This window comes from Notolepis coatsorum (genome assembly GCF_963971535.1).
Source record: "Notolepis coatsorum genome assembly, chromosome: 3".
Lineage (NCBI taxonomy): Eukaryota > Metazoa > Chordata > Actinopteri > Aulopiformes > Paralepididae > Notolepis > Notolepis coatsorum.
In genome coordinates, this window is record NC_140167.1 from 22,083,824 (window position 1) to 22,105,718 (window position 21,895).

General features: G+C 43.6%; 1 protein-coding gene across 2 annotated transcripts in view; it reads left to right on the forward strand.

The window, feature by feature from the left end:
• Window positions 1–21,895, forward strand: part of LOC311225332 (uncharacterized protein) — a 39,816-nt gene that overhangs the window by 14,844 nt on the left and 3,077 nt on the right. The window contains exons 2-5 of one of the 2 annotated variants that reach the window (XM_084310567.1): window positions 11,005–11,086; window positions 11,837–12,360; window positions 15,380–15,460; window positions 17,612–17,665. In XM_084310567.1, coding sequence (XP_084166693.1) covers window positions 11,005–11,086; window positions 11,837–12,360; window positions 15,380–15,460; window positions 17,612–17,665 — 741 coding nt within the window. The remainder of the gene's footprint in view (window positions 1–11,004; window positions 11,087–11,836; window positions 12,361–15,379; window positions 15,461–17,611; window positions 17,666–21,895) is intronic. The other variant, XM_084310568.1, reaches the window with a different exon arrangement.

The following is a 21,895-nucleotide window of genomic DNA, read 5'->3' on the forward strand; positions in this document are numbered from 1 at the left end:
TTGTCTCAAATATATCTTTTCCCTTGTTTTTACCAGCACCTACACTGTGCAGTGTATTGAGATGTAAACAGAAAATAAAAATTAAGAAAGAGACTGGAGATGTTACATGGTAGCAACGTTTTGTACGTTTGCCATGTTGTTTCATACATTTCAAGCATCAGTGATGTAACTTTAGGAATGAATGCTTTATGTTCACCGGGTCCGCTAGCGTTAGCTGTTAGCAATGATAGAAGCCAGCTAGCTTGCTTATTGCATTATCTCACTTTCGCTATTAAGTAAAAACAAAACCATACTGTATAAGTTAACGTGGAAGTTCAGACATTTCAAGAATCAACAATGTAACTTTCGGAATGAAGGCTTTTGTTCCTGGAAATAACCTTAGCCTGCTACGACTCACAAATATCTAGCTGTTTGCAATGACAGCAGCCAGCTAGCTAGCTTGTTTTAGCACAAAAAAAAATGGATCCACTTTTTCTCCTCTTTTTCTATTTTTCTCCTATCCCAATTCCATTGTGCCAATCGTGCCTTGCATCACATGTCCCCTCCGATACACGAGGAGGCACATCTTTTCACCTGCCAGCGCGGACTCTCATTGGCGAGGTGTAACGTGTGGGAGGCTCACACTACCCCCGCCATTTCCTGTCTCTGCTGTGCAGGCGTCCCCAACCGACCTGTAGGAGTCGCTGTCCACAAAGTCCAGATTACCACCCATCGACTTCCACCCGCTAACTCTGCCAATTGAGTCAGTATGACGGCCGGCCCAAGCCAGAGGCAACGCCGACAGCCGGAGTCGAACCCGGTGTCTCTTGCGTTGGTGACGAGCGCAATGTCCGCTGCGCCACCCAGCCGCCTTGTTTTAGCAATTTTGTGAGTTTTCCCCACCCCTACAAATGGTCAGATAACCAGTGTTAGACATAATATACATTCCCTAATAAATCTTAATTTTTTTTGTGGGTTTCCACTCCTTCTGCATCACTGCCTGTAAGCTTATACTGCGCTTTTCCATTGAACCAGCACTGCATGGTACAGGACGACAAGCCAGTCCGTCCCGTAGTGTGCCGTGTTGCCTGTATGCTTCTCTGTTACACCACGTACCCTGTGACACATGGTTGGGAAGGCAGGAGGAGTAATAGCAGCACATTCGTCTCTCTGAGACTCAGTCAGCTTCTCTCTGGCACCAGTTCACAACATGGAAATGCCAGAGTGAACATCACATTGTAGCTGATATACCTATACATTAAAAACAAGCCTTTTCAACCAATGACAACCTTAGTTGCATCGATATTGTGAGGTTAGGTACTGTATTTAATGTTAATGTTTAATCATCCAGACATAACTTGTAGATACTGCCACCAAACGTGACACGGTGCTTCTTAACTCATTGACCGCCGAGCCCCTTCCGGGAAATTAGGCCTAGTATGCCAGCGCTTTAATCAATGGGAGGACGGGGATATTTGCGAGTGCTTAAAATATATCTTAAATTATGGCTATGGGTCTAATACACCCGTTGCTTATCAATGACTTGCTTGCAGTCAACATGTATGAAACGGATTGTTTTTTCATCGGTACATTTCCGTTTTATACCGTTTTGAATACGAGTATAGTTTTGGAGATTTCGAGTAATTCCAGAGAAAAACGCGATAATAGCCCTTTAGTGGAATACACAAAACATGTTGTAATTTTTCTGCTGATTTATGAATAGTTTTCAAATAAACGCTAGATTATCGATAGCATATGTGTCCTTATGCACGATACAAAAGCGGGCTGAAAAATCGCTTATCCATGCCTTGCTCAGCGCCAACGGCACGCACACACACACACACACACATGTTGTGATCGCTGTGAAAAAAACATCTGATTAACCCAAGACTGGTAACATAGATTCCTTACCTCACATCTGATGTTCTGCAAAAAGATTAATCCAATTCTTGATCGCCATTCCAAATATTGATCGCGTTTATTGATCCAACGTTATATCTCCAAAACACATAATCCACGCTGCTCTGAGTGTCCCCAGTCCATCTGTTATCTGATACTGCATGCCCGAGAAGGAAAACCTGGACCGGAGTTTTCTTTTTTATGCACATCCCCAGCCAATCCAATCCAATGATGTGCAATACCATCCGGGAGACGATAGGCGGCGGTATTTGCCCTTTTGCAAGCTCAGACCCATTCCCAACGATAACATCAGGTTGGATGGATGAAAATGAATGGATATCGCTAATAAAAGAAATAACGATTAAAACCTGACTATACTCATGATTGGCGCTCAAGCGATGGCGAGTTAATCCGACTATCATTGTGATCGGTGCTCAATGATTTAACAAAAATAGCTGCTAAATTACAGTAATTATTCATTTTATTTAGTAATTTTCCTATAGTGAAAAATTCTATACATAATTATTATTTTTAAATAACTCATGATAGAAAAACCCCTCTGTAAATTAACTATTTAAGTTAGTTATCCATCACATTGAAACAGAACATTTTATTCTGACTTAATCCACTGAGAAAAAATACAAAATATTGTTTATTTTCTGTGCATATTCATTGTGTAAAGTTTCTTTCAGAAATGCACTCCTGTTTGTTCAGTGGTAGGACCATCTCTTAAACCCAAAAACGTCTGAGGAGCAAGACCGAGCATTCACGTGAACTATGCCAACTATGCATCACAGACTGGAATTCAGTCGCTAGCAGATAAAATCCTATGGTGGTACACTGATGTTGTGAGTGTAGTGACAGGCCTTAAAATTGAATCGCATACACACACACACGCAGTCACGCGCACGCACACACGCACGCACGCACGCACACACACACACACAGAGGTGGCATGTTTTCTGAAGATGCTATCAACACCCTGTGAGGGTGGTGTGCTGGTATGTGGTGACATCATTGAGATGATGGAGATGATTCAGTCCAGGTGTGCAGTACAAGTTGGGATATCCCTGAATTTGACAGTCATCATGACACTTACCGGTAAACACAATGTAATACAGGGCTCTTTTACCTCGAGGGTGCTGTTCTACGACATCACACATTATTTACCTCATCATAGAGCAGAATGTAGGCTAGGTGTTTCCAAACATTACCAATGTAAACCATTTATAGCAGGGGCGGGGCTAGGGGGTGGCTACTTGGGCTCAAGCCCTGAATGTTTTCTGAAAAGCCCCGAATCTACTTTTTTGGACAATTAATCATTGTTACATGAAAATATGTTTGCACCAGATTTAGCAGAAGCTAATTTCCATCTGTAGTCTATCAAGCTGCTAACTGTATTTGAGTGAGTTAAGTCTTGGTGTTATGGTAGACTCAGACCTAAGCTTTAAATCAGAATCAACAAGTTGACAAAAACATAATTCTTCCACCTTAGAAACATAGCTAAAGTACGGCCATTTATAAATCAAAAGGACGCTGAAAACCAGATCCATGCTTTTATCTCAAGCCGACTTGACTACTGTAATGCACTCCTAACCGGCCTCCTGAAAAAATACGATGATAACTATTTTATTGCAATGCACTATTGCATTATTTTATTCTATTTTACTAACTATTTTATTGCACTGCACTATTTTACTTTGTATCAGTGTCAGTGATAATCAAACCGTAAACAAAGACGCCTATTAACACTTTCAGCGCCAGATGAAAGTGGAAGTACTGTAAAAAGTACTGTTACTGTTGAAAGGCCAGCGCCTTTTAACATGGGGATACGTGGCTGTGTTTGCAGGCCTAAAGCTATATTATATATTATAGCTATGGATCTAATAATATAGTCGATTGTCATTGAGTTTCTTCCGGTCAAGATGCAAAAAACAGATAATTCTTCCATCCATACATTTCCGTTTTATACCGTTGTGAATATGAGTGTAGTTTCAGGGTGGTCTGGTGTCATTTCCAAAATGCTTCGTAATGGCCGGCAACGGCAAGGTGTATTCTAGTAAACGCGTTATCGTTTCTTCCCTGGACTAGCTACTGTTCTCAAATCAAATTTAGATTATCGGTATTATGTTTCATCATGGATGCATGAAGGGGGGGGCGCCCCTCCGTGCTTTGATCGCTACCAACGGAACACGCCACACAGACACGCCCCGATCAGCATGAAGGAATTTTTGGATCAACGCAATATTGATACCATATAGTCCTTACCTTGACCAGGATCTGTCCCGAAAAGAATATTCCAATTATCTGATCTCCATTCCAAGTACTGATGTCGATCAAGGTGCCAACGTAATCCAGCATTGAACATGAACCCGACCCCCGTCGATGCATGCGTTATAAGCGTTTGGCTTGACCGAGTAGTTAGACCCCGCCCGCAGGCCGCAGCTCGGCCCAGACACCAAGCCACATCGTTTCAAATGGAGTGCAATAGCGGCCGCAAGGCGTTAGGTGGCGGTATTGGACTTTTGAGATCTCAGACCCATCCCCAGTGATAACACAGGCTGCCGGCATGTCTTTATGAATGGAAATATCAAATAAAAGAAACAACGATGAAAACCCGACTATACTCTGGTTTTCGGGGGTCCTGGCGCTCAACGTTCGGCGAGTTAACCCTAGATCTTAGATCCTAATATGAAAAACGATGTGATTTAACACAATGGGGACGAACAACGGAGATCCGTGGCAAGTTGTTATTGCTTTTATTCCATTTTAATAACCTATTCAAGGTCGCCGAGCGGCACTGCAGATTTACCCTACTCTTTGAATTCGAGAAGGTGCAATACCGGCCAGATCCTCTTAGGGGCGCTATCGCGATAATGCAGTGTTCAATGGAGTTTTATGTTAGCTCTATTCTGGATCTGCAGCCTGTAGCTTGGATTACGTTTTGCATCGCAGATTTCACCATGCAATAAGGGGATTTATCATCAGCCAATGGACATATCGATCTAACAGATGGCGATCGATAACGGGGAAATGCTCAGGGGGATCTTTTTCACGTAAAGTACATCCCGATCGGGCCTTGTTTTGATAGCCATCCAGGCGTTCGGCCTATGAGGCTAATGAGGCTAACGCGGTTATTGGTAATCAATAATCAGAAACGACGTCCCCCGCCCCCCCCCCCCTTTCATGCATACATGCGTGAGGATCGTGCCGATCATATGCAGTTTGAGTTTTAACTGGAGCGTATCTATAACCGAAATGCCATTGGATTTAACGTTATTAGCTATTAGCCCATTATCTCGGCTTCCAGGAAATATACTAGACCAAATCCGGTATAATGCTTATATTCACGGCGCTATAAAATGAGAACGTATTGATGAATTTCTTCTTTAAGCCATTTTGAAGGGACGGTTTTATGGTCTCAATTCACAATGAGAATGGACATATAGCAATACTATGAAGTATAGATTTAGCTCTACAAACAGCCCCACGTCTGTTTACATTTCCCGGTCCTCTTGAGATTAATTAGACTCATCCCAGTGGCCGCGAAAGTGTTAATGTTCTATGTCTTACCTTGACTTTGTCTATTTTGCTGCTATCTATTTTATGCTTTATGTCTGCACTTTATGCATTGCTCTTGATCTGCCAATGTTGTGCTCATTTTATACCTGTCTTTTTTTACTGCTGTGAAGCACTTTGAGCTGCAATTCTTGTATGAAAGGTGCTATACAAATATAGTGTATTATTATTATTATTATTATTATTATTATTATTATTATTATTATTATTATTATTATTATTATTATTATTATTATTATTATTATTATTATTATTATTATTATTATTTTTATTATTATTGTTTGCTTCATTAATTAAAGGGTGTGAATTTAAGTGTTCTCTAGTGCCTTTAAGTTAAAGGTTGTGGTGTCGAAGTAAAAAAAAAATTGTGACATCGGTTCACACACCTATCTGGGCTAAGCCCCGGATCTCCTACAATCCTAAATCCGCCCCTGATTTATAGCCACAAAATACAGCGAATGCAGTAAAAACTCATATCCACCTGTCTAGCGTTAGTCCTTGTATCTACCTGTTGTCTAGTGTTAGTCCTTGTATCGGGAGCTCAGCCAGTCAATGTAATGCGGTCCATACAGTTGTTCCCTAAACTTGCTGTTGGGCTCCTACTACTGACATGTACTACTGTACTGTCTGGGATGGGTACCGAATTAGGTACTTTTAAAGGTACCTACCGAATCACGTCGGTACTACCGAGTACCGATTCACGTGTGATCCGTCTGTGTCACATTTCGGTACTGTAAAAAAAAGAAATGTTGGGCGGCCGGGTAGTGCAGCGGACTAAGCGTCTGTCTACCACCACAGAGACAGTGGGATCGAATCCAGCTGTGGTGCTTCCGGGTTGGCCGACCGTCCATACTAACACAATTGGCAGTGTTAGAGGGTGGGAAACCCGACGAGGGTGGGTCCTGGTCGTTGTATTCAGCGACTCCTACAGTTCGGTCGGGGCGCCTGCACAGCGAGGGAAGGATCTAAGAGAGGTAGTGTGACCTTCCACACGTTACACTCTCCCAGTGAGAGTCCGCGCTGCCAGATGAAAAAGAAGCGGTGGGCTGGCTACAAGTGTGTCGGAGGAAGCATGTGATAGTCTCCGCCCTCCCTGACCGACGGTAGGGGGTAGAGTGCGCAACGACCAGGAAGGGGATTGAGAATTGGCATAACGACTAACATTGGGATGGGAGAAAAACGGAAAAAAGAAGGAAAAAAAAAAAAAAAAAAATGTTTTTCCTTATTTCTTTTTTTATTGATTTTTTTGACGACGTCAATGTTTAGTTTACCACGAAACGAAACCTATGAAGTGTGCCGCACGTTCACGTCAACGTTCACACGAACAATATACACTTAGGTTAACTTTTGACTTGATTCAACAACAAAGCAGTCGGGGCAATGGCAAGCCGAAAACGGTCGAAAGTGTGGTTATTTGAAGTTTTGATTTATTTTTTTTACAACTGAGGTAGGTAGATTACATTTTTAGAGACTAAAGTACCGAAAAAAGGTACCGCTGGGTACCGGTATCGATTCACAGGTACCGGTACCGGTATCGGTTCAAATGTGAAAGGTACCCAACCCTCTGTCTATGGTTGCCGGTAGTGTTAAACATGTGATTAATGGTTTTGTTTTTACACAATTAACTTTTGTGGCACAATGCTGACTGATACAAGTTAGCTGGTGACGTTGCACCCCATATACAGTATAGACATGAACTGTAGAAACAGCCCACAGCCTGCTTATCGATGAAGTTCCCCTTGAGCCAACATCATCAGACTGAAAAAGAAACATGTTACTTCACATCAAAATACTGTAGAAATATTGATGTTTCCCATTGCTCAGCTTTGGCTCAAACTGGAACATACTGTACACACCCATGATATGGGAGACATGGTTTTGCCTCAGAAAGCGTAGACATGATTTCAGTTCGCCTTAAAACACGAGACCATTTTTGGTACAATGTAAAACATATATAATTGTGTATCATTTCCTGTGGCTTTGTACCCTTCCCTCCATGAAGGAAATCTCCCCACAGTGTGACATGTGGCAGGCAGAGGAACTCTTTGTCCAACAATACAGTTAGAATTCACATTGAATAGATGGAGTCTGGCCTTGTTGAGCATTCAGGCCTCATGTTTCTCTCTCTCTCTCTCTCTCTCTCTCTCTCTCTCTCTCTCTCTCTCTCTCTCTCTCTCTCTCTCTCTCTCTCTCTCTCTCTCCTCCCTCGTTTTGAAGTGTCTCAGAAGGAAGAGGAGGCGTGTGCATGTGTGTTTGTTGGAGGGAGGAGGGTGTGTGAACAGCGCACACACACACACACACATACCCACACGCGCACACGCACGAGTCCAGATGGCAGCTGCTCTGCCTGGCCTCAGTGCGGTAATTACCGAGTGTGAGGCACATTACTTAACTCTTAGCGTTGCAATCTGCTGTGTTTCTGCATTGTGGTTGTCATTGCTGCTGCTGTAGACAAGGAATTGATTTCGTTTTAAAGGGGCAGTCTGGTTCAGGTTGCCAACAAGGGAAGTACAGTCAACAGTTAGCATACAGCTGCTGTCATAAACACAATGGGTTTTTAAAGGAACACGCCAACTTTTGGCGAAATTAGCTTATTTGCCATCTACCCCGGAGTTAGACAAGCAGTACAGACCCTTTTCTTCTCTGTGCATGCAGTAGGAGTAGGAAGACCCGCACCGTTAGCCTAGCTTAGTGCCATTCACTGGAAGTAGGTTCATCCAGCTAGCCTAGTTCCCAACAGTCAGGAAATACACTCCAAATACAACTCCAAAAACTTTCCTGTAAACATGTTGTGACCTGTGTATTTACCACATGGAGAAATACTCATTTTAAATTAGACATTTACGTTTTCTAAGCAGATACATACTCAGAATTCTTTTTTGACGAACCATTGCTCCCCGGGCGCAGTGATTTCACGCATCACCTGAAAAGCTCTGTTAACCAGGAAACACGCTTTCATTGAGTGAAGTGGATATCAAACAGGGCTTTTCAGGTGATGCGTGAAATCACTGCGACCAGGCAGGCAGCAGTGGTTCGGCAAAAAATAGTTCAGAGTAAATGTCTAATTTAAAATGAGTATTTCTCCACGTGGTAAATACAAGTCACAGGTCACAACATGTTTACAGGAAAGTTTTGGAGTGTATTTCATGACTGTTGGGAACTAGGCTAGCTGGATGAACCTACTTCCAGTGAATGGCACTAAGCTAGGCTAACGGTGCGGGTCTTTCTACTAGAGTTGTTCCGATACCGATACTGGTATCGGAAATGCCGCCGATACTGCCTAAAATGCTGGTATCGGTATCGGCGAGTACACGTAAATTCTAGCCTCCGATCCCATGATGTAATTTATCTCCTGCCGAGTCCTGCGGAGAGTGAGGATTATAAAATGAACATGTTTTAAAGTGTGATGCTGTGTCATTTTAACAGCAGATACACTTTCTTAAATTCCATTGTCCCCGACAGTGCGGTGTGACGGGGAGCTCGGACGGGAATCGGGATGTGTTTGGCTGGTGTTATGATAGCATTAGCTGGAAAGATAGCTAGTTGGAACAACATCCGCTTTTAACGTTACATCAAATCAGATGATCGCCTGTCCTTTCTCCAGGACCTAACACTGTCCGTGACCGTCTATCAACAATAATGCACCCACGGTGAATTGTATTTAAGTTAAGTAGCTACGGACTAGCGTTAGCTGACTATTACTAACGTTATCTTAATGTCAATTCGGGAAGACGAGCTAGGTCAGTTAGCTTAGCTTGATAACGTTACCGTGTCTAAAGTTGGTGCTATTCACATAATCCAGCAATAATGGCTGCAGACCTGCAAGCAAAGTACAGCAAGTGCCAAAGGATAAGAGTCTGAGGCGGAGTTTCAAAAGAGAATGTTGAATATTTATTTTGCATCAAAAATCACAACATGAACGTTCTATCTGCCACTAGCTTACAGACTGAATAGGGTATATCTGCAGAGCCACTGAGTAGCGAGTGCAACACCGTTTAATGTCCGTGTGGATCATTGGAGTAGGGTATATCTGCAGTGCTGCAGCCCATACTCATTGATTAATGATACTAATACAAATCTATACAATCACCTGTTGTTGAATAAATACTATACGTTCTAGTTATTACTAAAAAACAGTATAACAGTATCTGAAAAAAAAAATAAAAATAAAAAATTATAATTTATATAATAAAAAAAAAAAAAAAATTATGCACTGGTATCGGATAAATATCGGTATCGGCCGATACCCAAAGCTTAGGTATCGGAATCGGATCAGAAAGGGAAAAATGGTATCGGAACATCTCTACTTTCTACTCCTACTGCATGCACAGAGAAGAAAAGGGTATGTACTGCTTGTCTAACTCCGGGGTAGATGGCAAATAAGAAATGTCCCCAAATGTTGGCTTTCAATGGCCAGTAGCCACTGTGACATCATTATTAGAATGCTCAGTTCTCAAAATTCCAAATTCACATGTAAGATTGAACACACACACTCACATTTAACATCTTTCTACTGGTAAAATTGTAACCCGTCTCTTAGTAGAGGAGTTACCAGTGGCCTTCTGTTTACAGCACTAGCTGCTCTGTCTTTGTGTTGGCATAATGGCAAAGTGAAGATTTATGTCCGGTCTTTCATTATGTGCACCTGATATAAATCTTGTATCTTTTGAGTCTTTAAAACATGCTTGTATTCTTCTTCATTGCTATTTGGGGTCTGTGTGATAAAGGTACAATATGAAACCTGAAATATAATCTTCGATTGACCAGTTTTTCCTGAGCCAAACCTGTTTTTATGAATATGGGGAAAAGGGGGGAGGCCTGTTATGTCTCTCCACCACAATAAGGCTTGTCATTGTTAGTTTGATGGAGGCTGCCTTGTGGCATTTTTGACTTACAGTTTTGAACTCGACGATAAGAACAAACTCATTCCGTTCTGGTCCACTGTCATGACGGTGTGGAAGTAATGTCCTGACAGACCACTGTTGACGGAAAAACAACAATACTCATGACAATATTACATGGGCCTTCCAGATAGACAAAAGGGGTGTTATCTAGCTAAACCTAATTATTGTTCACCATGTGTTGCTATTGGCAAACAGCAACAAACCCAACAGGAAGTCCACTGTCGCCGTAGCTATTGCCTAGCAATGTACTAAGCAAAGATTTATGTCTTGCCTTTCCATTAGGTGAACCTGATATAAATCTTAGGTATAGTATGATCCTTTATAACTGAGTTGTAATTGGGTCAGCAGGACGGCCCTTTGAGTCTTTGAAGAATGGTTGTATTCTTCCTATTTGCTATTTTCTTCAAAAGGGCCTGTGTGATGAAACCTAAAATAAATATGTATTCATAAATATTCAGCAACCCAACTGTAGTCGTAGTTGTTGCCTAGCAACGCACCAAGCTTTCCACCAACAGAAAGCGCCTACAGAGGGTTGCAAAACGTCCTGTCAGCTATTGAAATCAGCAAACACTGCAACAGGGAAATAAACTTGGATCCGAGCCGTCGCCTGAAACCGTCTATAACCTCAAAACCCTTTTTCCAGATTTCCTACCATGGCAGTGGAGAGGGTGGGGAGAGCGATGACTCAGAGGGCGAGAACCAGGAGCTTGCACAGATCGACAGAGGTATGTGCCCTCGGCCGACCTGCCAACTGAATAACAGGGAATCCTGTCTCTTTTCAAAAGGAGAAACACGTATGTGTTATTTGGTGGCGACATCATCAGTCACATTCAGACACATCAGGCACACTCACGGTACGAGGGCTGACGCGGCTTCGCGCAAGGAGCAAGACGTACTGCGGTTGTTCATTCAATCACCAAATATGCCAACTCATTCACCTCATTTGGTAGCATCGGTAGAACGTTACTAGTATATATACTGTACATACTTGTGATTCCTGACATTTGCAACAAGTATGTTTCCAAATGCCTTTTCATTCATACCTTTTCTTTTTTTGCACCATTCTATGGAGCCAAATACTGGCATAGCCTACCTGTTTTTATCAAGTCAAGTCATCAGCAGAATCAAAAGCAGTTTGTCAGTATTGTGCATAGTGTATACTATACTTTATTTTTTATACTTTTACTTTTATACTTTATTTCTATTCAAAAATGGTTATAACATTTGGGGCTTAATTTTACAAAGCATTACAAAGGCAAATGTTAGTAACTGCGTGAATAATGACAATAATGAATCTTCCTAGGTATCGTTGGCACAAACGTTGATTTAATATTCCTATATTATATGGGACAGGAGATACACTTTGAAGTCATGTTTCTCGGTATCACTACTGGCAAAGTTACTGTTTGCCTTTGAAGGGCAGACCTACTCCTACTACTCTTCCTCTAAACCTCGCTGTTCATTCCTTCCCTCAGAGAGGTGGAGGAACTGCGCCCTCACCCCCCTGGCCACCAGCCAGCAGCACAACCAGGGCCCCCTCTCCCCGGCCCGCCTCCGCCGCCTCCGCCTCCTCCTAGACCCCACGCTGGACCGACACTCCTCGGAGGAAGAACTCGAGCGCATCAGCCGCGGCGACAGCAGGAAGTGGGCGTCGGCAACGCTTCACCATCGCCACGGCGACCACCACAGCAGCGCCTCCAGCGACGACGAGGTGCGGGACCTGTGCGGCTGTGGTTCGCCGTCGGCCTCCGCCAGGCCGCTAGTGGAGCCTGTGGCTCGCCTGGCCGTCTCCCCCAGCCCCGTGCTCTTCAGCTCCAGCCCGCCGCACAGCCTCAAGCCACCGCCCCCCATGCGCTTTCAGCTCCAAGTGGTGCAGCCGGTGGCCCGGCCCATCATCCTAACCCACTTTGACCAGTCGGCCGCCCCTTACAGGAAGTACCGTCACAGCTATGGAGGAGAAGCAGGCCGGCCTAGTCTGGACTTGGAGAAAATGCAACAGGTCAGTACTGCTGCAAGGGAAGTAACTAAGTACCTTTACCTACTAAGTACTGTACTCCAGTACCGTTCTGAAGTATTTGTACTTTACACAAGTACATTTTAGGGACCATAATGCTTCCATTCCACTACATCTTTGTCATCCACACACTTAACAACTGCATGCCCTTCCAAGCCTATAAAGTGCTAACTCACTTGTTTACAGTATATCGTATCATTATTGTATTGTGTTGTGTCACATCACATCACATCATCATTAGTGTATTAGAAGATGAAATATTATTTTGAGTAGCAAGATATTAGTGTAGTTTCTCTTGCTCACTGGATATGTACCGCCTTAGTTAGTTGCTACTGTCAGTGACGTCACTCATCGCTCAGTCTCTCTCATTAACCACATTCTCTTTGGACCAAGTGAAAGCTCTTACCTGGGTGCCAGGGCTTTAGATGTCCCAAAAATATTCTTTCCATTTTTAATGGCTTCCCCCCCTTTAAGCACCATTTTGAAGTACATTTCATTAGCAGTAAAAGATACCTCAGGGCACGTAGCCAATTGGATAATGTGTACATCAGTAAAATTGTATAAAGTACAGTACAAAGCACTAGGGCCTGCATGAGGCGGACCTTTGTACTACCAGTCAGGCTATGCTTGTACAATCACACACACACACACACACACACACACACACACACACACACACACACACACACACACACACACACACACACACACACACACACACACACACACACACGTCACACACACACACACACACACACACACACACACACACACACACACACACACACACACACACACACACACACACACACACCTTATGTTTTGCTATACTTGAGGGCACATTTCATTGACATTCACTCCCTGAAGCCCTATTCACACGGGATTAGCAGAGACCCATGGTAATAGAAAGATTTCCAGATTCGTACGGGATAAGATTTTACAAAGGTGTCCAGAGATTGAACTTAAACACGGCCATAGTTTTGACTAGGAGTGTGTGATCAAACATTATTTCAAATGGCACCTCAGACTAAGGTTTGCACTGCAAATGCACCGCCTGATGCAAAGATGGAATCATGCAAGTATTTCAATATACGGCAGGGGAAGAATAATGAACTGGATAACAGTTACAGTATGTGCAGCGACTATTGATGCAAATGTATTTTTCAAGAAGGAACTGTAGGCCTATCGATCTCCATGCTCAGGTGCAGCAGCTTGATTTGGTATTTGCACTCAAAATGCATTTAAAACCTTCCTGTATTGATTTGACTAATACACTACCAAAAACAAATGACCCCAAAATACTGAGATGCCGATTCACACGGGACTAATATTGTCAGATGTGTGAATAGGACTAAAGCCTAACTTTAACCTAATCATAATTCAAAACCTAACCCTAGACCTAATAATAATAATAATAATAATAATAATAATAATAATAATAATAATAATAATATTATTAATAATAATAATAATAATAATAATAATAATAATAATAATAATAATAATAATAATAATAATAATAATAATAATAATAATAATAATAATAATAATACAATAATAACAATAATAAGACCTAATAATAATAATACACGTTATTATTATTTTGTAGGACCTAAGGTCTCCCCACTAGGAAGGATGTTTTACCATCTTTCTATCCTAGTACGGACTTTTGAGCAAAAGCATACACACGCACGCACACATACACACATGCACATGCACACACGCAAAGTGGCCCCCTGTCTCTCCTCCTACACGGCCGGACGCTTGCCACCACGGTGGTCTGGCTGGCTGGAGACAGATGAAGGAGAAAGGAGGCGCGGACGGCAGATGTCTGCCCTGGTTTCCTCACAAAAGCCTGGCGAGGAGCGAGCGACGGAGGGGAGGAGGCAGGAGGAGAGAGGGAGAGAGAGAGGGGGGGGGGAGAGGGAGGGAGAGAGAGAGAGAGGATTAAATAAACAACAGGAGAAAAGTCCAGCACTAATGAGTCACGGAGAGGCCCGGTTCACTGATCGTTAAAATCCAATAGACGTGTGTTGTGTTGTTGGCCGTAGATGGGGACAGGGGCCTGTGTGTGTGTGTGTGTGTATGTGTGTGTGTGTTGAGGGACTGACTGTGGGTGTTTCAGGGGTCCATATGTCCAATTTTTAGAGGGGAGGGAACAGATGATGGGGGACAGTGGGCAGCAATGACAGGGGTGAAAAGGAGAGGGAATAATAATTAGATGGAAGCACTTGTGTGTCTGTCTGTCTGTCTGTCTGTCTGTCTGTCTGTCTGTCTGTCTTTAAAAAAAAAAAAAGATTTACTTCCCATGCATGTAAACATTGTATGGCTAAGTATGTTGTTGTTGCAGTGTGTCTTAATGTGTGTATATGTGGGTATGTGTGTATGTGTGTGTGTGTGTGTGTGTGTGTGTGTGTGTGTGTGTGTGCACTCAGTGGAATGGGAGGTGTTAGTGGTAATACAATAGGGGGGCCTAGAGAGGTAGGTCTGTAGATAATGCTCCATTCTGCCATTAACCCTTTAGCTGGTCAACCTCCACGACACAAATCAGGAGTCCACACCATGGACCGTCTCCATAATTTAATTTTTTTCCACCCAAAATTCATTATCCGTCATCTGAAAGATATTACAGCTATATCACAGCAAAAGGATCACTGGTAGTCAAGTAAAACTCACTAATTCAGTATTATTGAAAGTTATAACGTTGGCTATCATTAGACGGTTGCATATAAAATAGTTATATAATAGTTATATCATATAATACATCATTAGAGGATATAATCGATCTAATTGATATACAGTATCGGAGCAATTAGCATGTTTATCCAAAAAGGATATCCTGACGCTTTCGAATGAAACCCTTTAATTTGGAACTTAATTCCACAGTCAGCGGGGAGCGAGTGGAGAGCAGAGGGGATGATACTCAGGGTAGTGAGTTAGCTGTAATGTTAGAGAAATAAATCCCTCTCATTATCTTCATTTTATTTTTTTTCATATCGCCCAGCCCCAACCGTGCGCTGTGTGTGACCAGCATACATGCAGGCCAACCAACCAACCAACCAACCAGCCGGGTGATATACTTTCTGTCAGTCTCTTGCTAATCCTGCATACATGCTAATCCTTGCCCAATTACTCAGATGTGGCACTGCCATTGTATTGTCTGGGGCCAGATGTCTTTTTTCTTTTTTTTTTTTCTTTGCTGATTGCTTCCGAAATAATTTTGTGACACTGGCACAAAAAAAGGATGAAAAGATATTGTCTGGACCCCCCAAAGACAATGGAACCCTAAGACAATAGAACCCCAAATTGGAGTCATAACCCACTACTATCCATCATTTGGAAATTTTTTACATATTGATCTCGGGCAGGTTCTTGCTACTTCCAAGTGTCGCAGATGGAATATTAAGCGTTTAAACTCATACTTCAGACTACGAAGGATACTTTAATGAGATGCACCAAACTCAGGGACTATACGACCGTTGTTAGAAGAGAAACCGTTGTTAGAAGAGAGATGGGGGTGGGTGGGGGCGCAGAGAGATGGGGGTGAGTGGGGGCGCAAGTCCTCCCCAACTCTCCCAATCCCAGTCCTTGACAGCAGGGGTCTTGTGTTTCCACCCCAACCCCCCGCCACCCAGCCCCCCTCTGAAGCTGCCCCCCCCCCACAGCCGAGACAATTCCTTGATTGTGAAGGTTTCCCTCCACCCCCCACTGTTTATGAGAATGGTTGGAGTCGCGTGGACATTAAGACAGGGAAGTGGGAGACAGGATATTACATAAGCCTCATTGGCTGCGTGTTTAGCTTTAGTGAGACAGCTGGATTTTCGGTTCCCTCCGTCCTTTAACCCAGTCTCCTGATTCAGCGTTAATTGACTTCCAATGCCTCGGTTCTTCAGTCCCCTTGTGGCCCGCGGCCCATGTAAAGAGATACGCATTACGCAGGTGTTGAAATATACATGTGATTTTGATCATGTGTTTTTGATTATTCTCAATAGAAGGTTATGGACATAAGCCAGGCATCTTAATGCAGTGTTTGTTATTTATGTATTTTGTATCAAATGTGAAGAGTGATGTTCCCTGAGTTATAAATGCAATTATTGTACGTTTTGAGAATGTCACAAGGTAGACATGTGTAGACCTGCGGGAATATTACAGCCAAACTGTATTGTGTAGGTTCATAATCTTTATATTTAAGAGTTATAGATTATATAATTTGTATACTGTTAGAACCAATGAAGATACATGTTTTAACTTCATCTTTGAGAAAACGTGTTTTATATTGTAATCTTTACTCATTTCCATGGTAACTACTACAATAGCCATAAGCCTTGGCAATCTTTTTACGACCAATCACAAGAGCACAACCACTCCGACGTTTGTATCCCTCGTCATTCTCTCCATCTCAGCATTCACCTCCATCTGTGTTTTCATAGAAACCATGAATAAAAGGCACAAAACGTGAAAACTACGGCATTTATTTTTATATATTTTTTACCTTTTCCCTCATCCCATTATGCCAATTGCCTTCCTGGTTGTTGCACTGCCCTACTGTCGGTCTGTGGAGGGTGTAGTAGACCACCACATGACTCCTCCAATACATGTGGAGTCGCCAGTCGCTTCTTTTCACACATGCAGAGGTTCGCACTATTTCCCCCAGATCCCCTCCCCACTGAACTGGCCAGTAGGAGTCGCTGTTTGCAACGACCAGGACTCACACCCACGAACACTGCCAATTGTGTTCATAGGGACGACCAAGCCGGAGGTACCGCTGCTGGGAAATTTAACCCAGTCTCTGGGTCTGGTAGGTGAGTGCTTAGGCCTCTACACTGTGCAGCCACCTCGGGTCAGACAATCATCAGCATATCATTCCAGTAGTGTATTCTGTCTGTTGTTTTGACTATTTTGGTTTCGTAACGTCATCCTCTCAGCTCCGCAGCGTTCGCTTGAGACTTCAAAATGGCAAGGCACATGGGTACTGTAGTAGTTACCATGGAAACGAGTATAGATTCAACTGCATTAGGTACACAGTCTTGTACCCATGAGTTAAAATAGAATACAGATCTCATGTAATGATGCTGAAACCATATCAACCGGCTACCTTGAGAAACTCCTATGGTAAAACACCATAGGCCAAAATCTGTCTGGAACCAGGTGAATGACTTGACTCCCCAGTTCTATACTGTAAAAGAAAAAAAATACCTGAATATTCTTTGATTGAGTTTGAATTCTGCTCCCACAGAAAATGCTGCTGAAAAAGAATTGCGGAGGGAAAACACGGACTATAAAGATACGGGTGAGTTTATTTCTTTATTCCAGTTTTACATTTCCCACACAAATCAAACCAAAGCATGGTTGTAGTACTGTGTAATGATGCATGTGCGCTACAGTTTAATGGTACTTTAAAAAGTCAGCCGAGACATGAAAGGGCTCAGAAGACGAGCAGTTGTATATGCAAGTGGTGCACGGACACACACACACACACACAGAAAATTGCTTTCCTTTTATGTGGAGCCACAATAGGCAGTCCAGTTACTGTTATCCGTTACAGAAACCATAACGTTGCAGAGTCGCTCCGCTCCTGTGAACGACCCGGTCCTTGATGCTCCTCCAAATGCATGTTGGGACGGCGTCTGGCAGCAGCCTTTGTTCCCGTGCCCCGCGACTGACAGGAGACGTCTCGGAACCTGGCAACGGCTCTGTCGTATTGTTGTAAATATATCTGAACTCATTTGAATCGGTCTCGGGATTCGTCCGCATCCGCGAAGGATGACGAGGAAATGTTTGACTGTTGTCAACTTTCCCATCGCTGTGTGTATTTCAGTAAAGGAGCGGCATGTCTAAATAAGGAAGTATGAAAAAGTGCACAACAATTTTCTCTTGCTAACTAATCAACAACCAACAATCTTGATTACCTTGCTCTACAGTGTTCTACTATGATCCCGGTGACCTTGATTACCTTGCTCTAGTGTTCTACTATGATCCCGGTGACCTTGATTACCTTGCTCTAGTGTTCTACTATGATCCCGGTGACCTTGATTACCTTGCTCTACAGTGTTCTACCATAATCCTAACGACCACGTGCAATGACGTACAGGTAGCACACCACTAGCACCTGAAGTGTTTTCAATTGTCTACAGATTTTAAAACAACATTTCATAGCAGACTACTCCCTGGTTCTCTTCTCCTCGGCTCATTTATTATTCGTTCTTAAAGGAGTGTTTTAAAAGCCCAGCACTCCCATCACGGGTAGTACCGCGTGCGCCCCGTTAGCTGTGTGTCTGTACTGTAGTGGGTAAAGGGGAAGCAGGCTGGCGAATTGGATGGCGCCTGGGCGTCTTGGCATGAAGCGGGCCACTCCAGAAGGCCGCGCAGCGTGGTGAGAACAGTGACGTTATTATCACGTTGTGTGGGATAGTGTCAACTGTAGGCTTTTTGACACATTTGTTCATGTACACACACACACACACACACACACATAACCAACACGAAAAGCGACATCTAGGTTACTCCACTCCTCTCGATTTGAGTGAGAGGTGCCCTTGCCACGGTGCCTTTGAGTTAGCAATGACTCAAATGTGTCGGGAGATATTGAGGCTAATCTTTCAGAGTGGTGGAGGAAGAAAGGTGAGTGACGGAGAGATGAGGAAGAGAGAGGGGGGGGGGGGGGTGGAGTGGAGTGCAGCTCCCTTGTGGTATATTGCCAGGGATGAAGTCATCTTCCATTTATAACCAGGGGCCGCCTGCTATCCGTTTTCGCTCCACTGATACGCTCACACTCACACACACGCGCACACACACACACACACACACACACACACACACACACACACACACACACACACACACACACACACACACACACACACACACACACACACACACACACACACACACACACACACACTGTGTGTGTGAGATAATGTTATTTCTCTCTCCTGGCTGGTGTAGTTGGTAGTGCTGTCGTTTGCAGTGATGTCTGTACATCTCTTGGCTATATGTCCCAGATAGATGTTTTTCTAGCACAGTAGGTCTTTGGGTTGATGAGTGACTTTGGGGGGGGGCTCCCCTCGCCAGCCCTGCTTCTTCCTATCCTTTGTGGAACTCAGGAAACTGTAAAACACAATTATTTACACTGGAATAAGTATCTCTTTCTTCCCTTCACTTGTTGTATGAAGATAAGATTGAGACTCAATACAAGATTGAATACATAACTCAAAGAGACTTTTGCTTTGTTTTGTGCAGTGTACTGTGACCCAACCCTTTCTCTTATCTCTCTTTTTCTTCTTCTCTTCCACTCCATCCTTTACCCCACCCCACCTTCTCTCAACCAGTTTTTCCTGGCTAGCGTCCAGGAGAGACACTAGATCTAGATGGGGCCCATTTGGGACGAGATTCGCTGGGAAGGTAGTTTTTGTGTGTGTGTGTGTGGGGGGGGGGGGGGGGGGGGGGGGGGAACGACGATGGCGGTGGTGGTGTGTGGGGGGTCATGTAGAAGCAGAGGGGAAATCGAACCACGGCCCCTACACTCTCTCTCTCTCTCTCTCTCTCTCTCTCTCTCTCTCTAGGGGTTGGAGGTAGACAGGAGGGGTGAGAGTGTTCCCAGGACGTAGCAGGAGAGAGCAATATACAGTAGCATCCAATTTCAGCCCCAGTGGCCGGGGCGGTGAGGGAAGGTGAAGATGGATGGATGGGTTTGAGATGAAGGAGAAGGCAGAGGCAGGGAGAGAGTGGAAGGACGAGAGAATCAAGTTCATGTGTCAAGTTTGTTTGTATAGGAAACCCATCATGCCGGTTACATGTCTCTCCACTGGCCCACATCACAACGGACCGTCTGACTCTTTCCTTTATGGAAAGTTAGCAGCTCATTTGTCTGATTTGATCATGCTTAGAGTTGACTGAAAATGTATGTTGCCTTCAGAGTTGATTGAAAACGTATGTTGCCTTCAGATTTAGTTGAACGCACATAATGTTCTGATCGATATCATCTGAACAGGGTAGCATTCTCTCCCAATGTTTCCTAGCCTAAAGAAAATACACATAGGCCTACTGACATTTTGAATGTTTTTTCTTTTTCTTTCTGCCAGGCACGCATTGTGTGAAAATAGTATATATCTTTTAGCTACCCTAAAAACACCTTGCTAGCATTAGCTGCAAGCTACCCAACTAACATGCGGTAACTTGCGCATTTCGTTTCAATGAGGAAAGCTCACGATCTGTTTTGCAGTAGGTAGCCATTCCTACACACCACCTATACAGAAGGTTCACCATTATGATAAGTGCCGGGTGAAGAAAAATGACAGACTATGACTTTAAACGGAGCTGCTGAAGAGACGGGCCATGTTCTGCTTCTACAGGATGCACCTGGTAGCTCTTACACATCAGGCTACTCCTAAACATATCTCCCCCCGCCTTTCAACTGCTGCTTTTGATGTGTCCCCGTTGCCAAACAGTCCACAGCAGCAGCTGAACGACTTGAACCTTCTGTCGAGAGAGTCCGCCTGGAGAACACTAGACAGCTCTATGGGGGACGCTAACAAACTATTGACACAGATGCAGATAATGGGCACCTACTTTAAGATGGCTTAGGTAGACTTGAGTTACCAGTATGGAGAACATCTTGAAAACTCTTAACTTGCACCTGATTCTATCTTTTGTTTATCCTTTCCGACGAGTGCTTCTCCATGGTCAAAGCGAAACTTGTTTACGTCATTGGCTCTAGCAAACGCCTACCTGGGTGTGAAGCACTAAGTGTTACAGGGAATTGTTGCCAAGCTACTATGACCCACTTGTATGTGGTGAATCCCTTAAGATGTACACTTAAGTCATAGCAACACCTGTAGAGTTAATGGTGTATTTTTTTATCACATGGGTTGACGTCACTATGTAGCTTTTCCGATACCAGTGCCCAGTGTTTCACAACAACAGTGCTTTCCAGAGGCCGTTGCAGTTAGAATAGAATAGAAATGACTTTATTAGTTACAATGACAGTAGTTCCATTGACCACAGCGGCCATTTTGCTCTTACGTCCTGCTCAGGTTGGGATTCCTCTACATCCAGTCGGAACATGGTGGAAAGGAATCCCAATCTGAGCAGAACAAAAGAGCAAAATGGCCACCATGTGAATACGGTCAATAGAATTTTTATTGATAGAGTTATCTACTTTGGTGGATGATGATCATTTTAGCTGGTAGGCCTATTCACCTTAAAATGAGAGAACTAGGTGCTCTAATCAGGTGGTCATGGTCGGAGCATGCCATGAACCCTTGACACTAGACAACAGCTGACCCCTAGACATATATAAGATAAGATAGACACACACACACGCACACGCACGCACACGCACACGCACGCACACACACACACACACACACACACACACACACACACACACACACACACACACACACACACACACACACACACACACACACACACACACTGTGATTTGCCCTCAACCACCTCAACCTTATCCCTCCCCCTCAGTGGGGTCTGGAGAAAGTGCTGCCTCACTGCCAAATCACAC